This window comes from Oncorhynchus gorbuscha, unplaced genomic scaffold, assembly GCF_021184085.1.
Source record: "Oncorhynchus gorbuscha isolate QuinsamMale2020 ecotype Even-year unplaced genomic scaffold, OgorEven_v1.0 Un_scaffold_2135, whole genome shotgun sequence".
Lineage (NCBI taxonomy): Eukaryota > Metazoa > Chordata > Actinopteri > Salmoniformes > Salmonidae > Oncorhynchus > Oncorhynchus gorbuscha.
Window position 1 is genome coordinate 67,350 of NW_025746721.1, and position 8,054 is coordinate 75,403.

At 41.3% G+C, this 8,054-nt stretch overlaps 1 protein-coding gene across 1 annotated transcript; it reads left to right on the top strand.

The window, feature by feature from the left end:
• Window positions 1-29: 29 nt before the first annotated feature.
• LOC124025028 (thyroid transcription factor 1-associated protein 26 homolog) lies at window positions 30-2,921 on the top strand. Its single transcript, XM_046338729.1, has 4 exons — window positions 30-256; window positions 662-1,031; window positions 2,263-2,371; window positions 2,474-2,921. Exons 1-4 carry the CDS (start codon window positions 112-114, stop codon window positions 2,642-2,644), a joined length of 795 nt encoding a protein of 264 aa, XP_046194685.1. The 5' UTR covers window positions 30-111; the 3' UTR covers window positions 2,645-2,921.
• Window positions 2,922-8,054: the final 5,133 nt, after the last annotated feature.

Here is an 8,054-nt window from a genome sequence, read left to right on the forward strand (position 1 = left end):
ATGGATTTGTCATGTCTTTCTGAGACCACCACATACGTCATAACAATGCGACGAAAAGCACATGCGACGTAAACACATGACACGTGCGATATTTTGCTAAAATTGAGTGAAATGGCACCACCAGCACAGCAGAAAATGAAGACAAAGGGCACATTTGACGGAAAACGTGCCAATAGAAACCAACCCTACAATCGACCAGGGGGCAAGAAGAAGTGGGTCTCTGAGCACAAAGTATTCGACGGCAGTATTGGAGAAGGTAGCTCAGCTCGCTTGCCAGTGCTAGCTAGCCATAGTCTGAGTTCCAGTCACTTTAGCTAGCTAACTTCCCACTGGAATATAATAGTTAGCTGAACAGAGACGGCAACCAGGCTAAGCTAGTCTATCTAGCTATCTAAAGTGTGTTTAGAATTGCAGTTAATGTATATTGTATAAAATGAAATCATTCAATATGTAGAGTGCAAGGATAACTAGACCTTCCAACTGTAGAAGTGGGGAATCTATAAAGGTCCTGATTAATCTATGAAGACCCCCCCCCCCCTTGATCAATTAGCTAATAAACGAATTTAGCTACATGGGTGGCTAAATGTTTGTGTAAGTTAACAAACAGTGTTTTTGCAGATATACATTCATGCTTGAACCATAAACATCTCTCATTCCTTAGGCCAGGGCTTTGCCTTCAAAAGGAAGGAGAAAGTGAAACATGAATACAACAAACTGCTACGGAAGGAGAGGAGGAAGAACACAGAGGTCAAAACCCAATATACAGAACAGTACCCCGAACATCTGAGGCATCTCTACGAGGCTGAGGCCGAGAAACTGAGGAATGAGGTTAAGACGAACAGAATCAACAGAACCAAAGCTAGGATGGCTGGCGGTGGTGGTCCAGTAGAGGAGGAAGCAGCTCCCATGGCTGTGAAGGAAGCCCCCACGGACCTAGCTACAGCCATAGACCCTGCAGAGGACATCTCCTCTGACAAGACTGACTCTGCCCCACAGCCCACTCCAGCAGTTGCGGCCTCAAAGAATGACAGGTAGTCACTTATATGTTTGCATACTGCTTTACTCATTTCATTTGTATATATTGTATTCTATTCTACTGTATTTTAGTCAACGCCACTCTGACATTGCTTGTCTTAATATTGATATATTTCTTAGTTCCATTATTTTGCTTTTAGATTTGTGTGTATTGCTGTGACTTGTTAGATACTACTGCACTGTAGGAGTTAGGAACACAAGCATTTCGCTACACCCGCAATAACATCTGCCAAATATGTGTATGTGACCATACAATTTGCTAATCTGGTTTGGAGTAAAGCAGTTTGTGCAAAAAAAATGTAAATGCATTATCCATTTGCACTGTACTGTGTGAAATGTAATTGCTGTCAGTGAAGTGTGGCAATGCTTTGTGCGAAATGTGGTTGCAGTCAAGGCCAACCACTTGAAGGAGTTACAATGCAACATGTTAATGTGTCGTTGTGTTCCAGTCTACCCATGAGTAACCGGAGTAAAAAGACAATGCAACATGTTAATGTGTCGTTGTGTTCCAGTCTACCCATGAGTAACCGGAGTAAAAAGACAATGCAACATGTTAATGTGTTGTTGTGTTCCAGTCTACCCATGAGTAACCGGAGTAAAAGACAATGCAACATGTTAATGTGTCGTTGTGTTCCAGTCTACCCATGAGTAACCGGAGTAAAAAGACAATGCAACATGTTAATGTGTCGTTGTGTTCCAGTCTACCCATGAGTAACCGGAGTAAAAAGACAATGCAACATGTTAATGTGTCGTTGTGTTCCAGTCTACCCATGAGTAACCGGAGTAAAAGACAATGCAACATGTTAATGTGTCGTTGTGTTCCAGTCTACAACATGAGTAACCGGAGTAAAAAGACAATGCAACATGTTAATGTGTCGTTGTGTTCCAGTCTACCCATGAGTAACCGGAGTAAAAAGACAATGCAACATGTTAATGTGTCGTTGTGTTCCAGTCTACCCATGAGTAACCGGAGTAAAAAGACAATGCAACATGTTAATGTGTCGTTGTGTTCCAGTCTACCCATGAGTAACCGGAGTAAAAAGACAATGCAACATGTTAATGTGTCGTTGTGTTCCAGTCTACCCATGAGTAACCGGAGTAAAAAGACAATGCAACATGTTAATGTGTCGTTGTGTTCCAGTCTACCCATGAGTAACCTACCCATGAGTAACCGGAGTAACCGGAGTAAAAGACAATGCAACATGTTAATGTGTCGTTGTGTTCCAGTCTACCCATGAGTAACCGGAGTAAAAAGAAAATGCTGAGGAAGACTTCCTATCAGAAAACAAAAGAGGAGTTTGAAAGTGTTAAAGAAAAGCAGAAGAATAAGAAAGAGGTATAGTTTTTCACATTCTCAATTAAAGCCCTCAGAAAAGTACTATCGTAGGTCAAAAGCGTTGACTGTTCTCAACGAGTGGTATTTTCTTCCTCCATATAGGAGTTTTTGAAGAACAAGGAGCAGAAAGAAGAAGCTATCAAGAAGTACAAACAGAAGAAAATGGAGACATTTCAGATGCTGAGCAAAAAGACGAAGAAGGGACAGCCCAACCTGAACCTCCAGATGGAATACCTGCTCCAGAAGATTCAAGGGACCGGGCCGGGAAAATGACCCAGAAAAATTTATGTCTAAGGCTTCAAATAGCAAATATACAGTTGGAACTCTTACTGTGATGGTTTTATATCATAGATGAGTCTTGTTCTTATTTTGTGAACTGCCACTTTGTATAGATTGTATCATAATAGATTTTCAGACTTTTTAACAGTTTATTTACATTTTGAACCATAAGGTGGCATTTGTGAGATGAGGAGTTCTTGTAAAATATTTAAATATTCCTTTCAAATAAGCAACCATTTCTATTAAATGTTAATAAAAGGTTGTAAGCGAAGTCTGGTTTATTATTCTATATATGAGTGCACCAAAAACTAAAGCTAGTGTTGATCCAAGTAGACTGCAGAATTGAGAGTTACAAATGTAGTGTTTCATTTGTAGCGGGACAAAAATCGAGCCCATGTCCTGGACACCCTTTGGACGGCACCGTGTACCTCCTTGCCCAGGCGTTGTCATAGTTACAGATTATGTGTGGCGCACAAGTCTTCTGATGTCCATGCTGCCCTTCCACTGTGTCGCTGTCATTCTAATAGTACTAATTACCTGTTGCATGTTGATATTTAACGGGAGCTCTGTCTACCTAAGTGGTGATTATCAGTGAGAAGTCGAACCCTAAATCCCCTCAGGCGACTGCCCCATGACATCACATGGTTTGAGAATTACTCTTCAAAGCGTCGTTGAGAGGCAAGAACTTCCTAAATAGGAAGTGTGATCATCGCTTTCTGTATTTTGTTTCCACGTTGAAAGTTTCAGGGCTAATATCTTAATCTTTTGGATGTAAAAAGGTAAGTTATTAGTGTTTTTTTTGCTTATCCGATAATTAATTTGATAGCTTATTTTACTCAATACAGAATGCATGAACTTGCCTATGTGAACATTTTTATGGATCATATAGACGTAAGAAATGATACATATTTTCACACCCATCGGTTTAAAAATGGTATACATGGTGATAAGCACACACTCTAGTTTCGATTTTGTTAGAAAGGGCAACGAACATCTTGCACAAATTATAGTATTGCTTTCTTTTTTTAGATTCTGAAGGTTTTATACATAATTAATGCCTAATTAAACAAATGTTAAATAAAACAAAATCCTACTGTTGCCATTTATGTTGGATATGCTCCTTCCAATGAGAACTAACCAAACTGACTTTTCCTTCTAAATGGGATGTTACATTCTTTCTTGGTCTGGTTAGATGAGTAAAAGGCAGATGGACATCCTGGTCCCAAAGTGGAATACAGTGTTTTGTAATATGATAGGCTATCAGCTACCAACCCGGTCTCAGAGCATTTCGTATTATTCTGTATGTAAATCAGAGACACTCCATTTTGTTTGGTATGTATTCATTTGTGAATAATGTTACCCACATTAGTCAACACCTACAGAGCATGTCATGTTCTTTTTCTACCTCAACTAAAACTGCTACTGTACAGACCTCATGAGTTCAAGTCTGATCGGTCTTGATTTGAAGCCCATTATGCTGTCACCCACACCTAACGTTCACCATTTCCACAGAAGCCCTATCCGCTATAACCCCCCCCATTTGTTGTGGTTAACTGTAGCCCTGCTTTACAATGTAGTGAAAAACATAGCAGCTCAGGGTGCAGATTAGCAATAGACTGATAGCAGCTCAAGGATGTTACTCTCTAGATCACAGACTGTAATACTTCTGTGTTTAGAACGTACAGGCAGCCTACCAACTGCTAATATTCAGTGTTCCCAAACCTGAAGAGAATTTCATTGAGTGGTTTTTATTCACAATGTCTAGACTGTAGTCTATGGTATGCAGGAATTAACATAGTTGTGAGGATTGTGTGCTTCGGTATTAAGATAAGCCGTTATGTTTACATACTTCCCAGCATGTTAGCTAGGATGAAAGTCTCAGCTTATGAAAGGGGAATTTATACCCAAAGGACTGCTGACACGTGGTTCAAGACCAAACTTTTCTCATAGTGTTACTATTGAGTAACAACTATCTCCTTTCCTGTATTCTTTCACATAGATAAGAGTCTTTCATCACAGAAAGAGTTCTGCTTTCATGCATTACTAGCCTACGACACACTACCAACATGACACACATCTCAAAAGCTGCTTTTAGACAGGCAGACCGATTCTGATATTTTTTCACTAATTGCTCTTTTGACAATTCAGATCAGCTCTGAAAAAGATCTGATGTGAAAAGATCTGATGTTATTGGTCGAAAAAACAATTAGTGGAAAAAAATATCAAAATTGGGGGCTGCCTGTTTAAAAGCAGTCAAACAATGACTTATGAGAGCGAATAAATCCAAAAAGAAAACATCATGATGCTCTCTGTAATCATCATGGTCTTCATGTACCCACCTTTCAAACAGTTTTAAGGTTATATTCTAATGTCTTTCCTTTTTATTCTTCCCAGGAACCTGGGAACAAGACAGACCATTTACTGAGATATGAAAACACCTAGACAGACCATTTACTGAGATATGAAAACTCCTAGACAGACCATTTACTGAGATATGAAAACTCCTAGACAGACCATTTACTGAGATATGAAAACTCCTAGACAGACCATTTACTGAGATATGAAAACACCTAGACAGACCATTTACTGAGATATGAAAACTCCTAGACAGACCATTTACTGAGATATGAAACTCCTAGACAGACCATTTACTGAGATATGAAAACTCCTAGACAGACCATTTACTGAGATATGAAAACTCCTAGACAGACCATTTACTGAGATAGAAAACTCCTAGACAGACCATTTACTAGACAGACCATTTACTGAGATATGAAAACTCCTAGACAGACCATCATCACTGCTGACCTTTGGTGCCTGAGATATGAAAACTCCTAGACAGACCATTTACTGAGATATGAAAACTCCTAGACAGACCATTTACTGAGATATGAAAACCCTAGACAGACCTGAAGTATATCTAGTGACATGAGATATGAAAACTCCTAGACAGACCATTTACTGAGGAAAACTCCTAGACAGACCATTTACTGAGATATGAAAACTCCTAGACAGACCATTTACTGAGATATGAAAACTCCTAGACAGACCATTTACTGAGATATGAAAACTCCTAGACAGACCATTTACTGAGATATGAAAACTCCTAGACAGACCATTTACTGAGATATGAAAACTCCTAGACAGACCATTTACACGAGATATGAAAACCCTAGACAGTCTCTGTGGCCTCATCACTGGACTTGTGGTGCCTGGTCTCATCTCTCACCATGACCCTAACCGGCCAGGCCGAGGAGTGAGACAGCTATGTTTGCCTCAGTTCAGAGCCACCAGAATACACTGCAGAAGTATATCTAGTGACATGGAGGAGTCTGAGGCCAAGGGCAGAGGAGGAGCTGTCCCCATGAGGAAGAGTTCAGCTTGTTTTGCCTGGGGTTTTACACTTCATCTGGATAAGCACCGAATTCTTGAGGGTACGATGGGGGAGGGGGCTTGTTTTGCCTCAGTTTTCACACGCACCGATATGAGGGTACGAGGAGGGGGTGATGGGGGGCTTGTTTTGCCTCAGTTTTACACTTCATCACACGCACCGATATGAGGGTACGAGGAGGGGGCGATGGGGGGCTTGTTATGCCTCAGTTTTACACTTCATCACACGCACCGATATGAGGGTACGAGGAGGGGGCGATGGGGGGCTTGTTTTGCCTCAGTTTTACACTTCATCACACGCACCGATATGAGGGTACGAGGAGGGGGCGATGGGGGGCTTGTTATGCCTCAGTTTTACACTTCATCACACGCACCGATGATGGGGTACGAGGAGGGGGCGATGGGGGGCTTGTTTTGCCTCAGTTTTACACTTCATCACACGCACCGATATGAGGGTACGAGGAGGGGCGATGGGGGGCTTGTTTTGCCTCAGTTTTACACTTCATCACACGCACCGATATGAGGGTACGAGGAGGGGGCGATGGGGGCTTGTTTTGCCTCAGTTTTACACTTGTTAGAAACTTAGATGTTATGGACATAGATGTCTACCCCATTGATGCAGCCATGCTTAGATCATCGTTTTGACAGAGGGACAATGATGGGAATTATGTTAAAACCCACTGGGCAAAAACTGATTGAATCAACGTCGTTTCCACGTCATTTCAACCCAAAAATTTAATTTGATGACGTTGAATCAATGTGGGAAAATAATTGGATTTGAAAAAAGTCAACAAAGGGAATTTCATATTTTTTCACCTAACCTTTAACCTTAATTCAATGACATAGTGACATTTTTTGTTGAATTCACGTTGAATTCACATTAGTTGACAAATGTAAATCAAAACGAGACAAACAAACAAGTTCATTTCAAGGGTTAAGGTACACACACACACACACACACACACACACACACACACACACACACACACACACACACACACACACACACACACACACACACACACACACACACACACACACACACACACACACACACACACACACACACACACACACACACACACACACAAATGATGCTGTCTCTCACAACCATGAGATAACCAGAGGACAGTGTGACATGCAGGAGGTGCTTTGTGCTATGGTTCTCTATCTCATTGACCATTCAGAGGTTTTCATATCGAGAACCTCTCCACCTGCTCACTGAAGCAGCCACTCAATAGCACGGCACCTTTGATCTCTGTGTCCAGGAACACTGGATGGATTTCCATCAGAAACAGGTGCATGCACACACTTACACACACACAATTTTTGTATTTCACTCCAAGCGCTGTTTTGAAATGAACAAGAGACGGCTTTTGTTGTTGTCCGGGCTTTGAGGGGATAGTGTTTTGTACATTTATTGTTCATAGAAAATGCTTAAAAAGGCTAACAGAAGAATCACCTGGAAAATGGTGATGTTGGCGTGTGCATTATCTAAGGATAATGTAACATGTAATTGCCTATTAATGAATACAATCATATGGCCTATACCTTCCGTGCCAATATTCTCCCGTCCCTTTTTGCAAGCAGGTCTAGCGTTGACCACACCACTGGCACTGACAATATGAAATCCACAATAATGGTGTAAACTCAGTTAATCCTGGCTTTCTTTCGCGTGCTTTCCTTGACACATTTCTACTCAGAGAGGCAGGACAAGGTCCAGGGTGACAGATATTACAGCTGTAGTAGACGCACATCCAATGCTACTGACTTGAATATCTTTCTCTTTGGAGTGAAGCAGGAGATGACTGTTGGGCTTGTGTTGTGTTACATCTCTTAGCAGAAGAAACAATCTATTTCTTGTGTTTGTGCATGTGTGTGTGTGTGTGTGGGTGTGTGTGTGTGCGTGCGTGCGTGTCTGTGTTCCACAGAGGCTTCACAGAGAACTACCCCTCACTGCTGAAGAACTGGAGAATGTATTTGACTCCCTGAACACTGACCAGAACGTGCTACC

Bases quoted from the DNA above. Each gene is read 5' to 3' on its own strand.
- LOC124025028 (XM_046338729.1), top strand. From the start codon at position 112: ATGGCACCACCAGCACAGCAGAAAATGAAGACAAAGGGCACATTTGAC. The intron at 257-661 runs GTAGCTCAGCTC...CTCATTCCTTAG, and splicing joins CGACGGCAGTATTGGAGAAG to GCCAGGGCTTTGCCTTCAAA. The intron at 2,372-2,473 runs GTATAGTTTTTC...TCCTCCATATAG, and splicing joins AGCAGAAGAATAAGAAAGAG to GAGTTTTTGAAGAACAAGGA.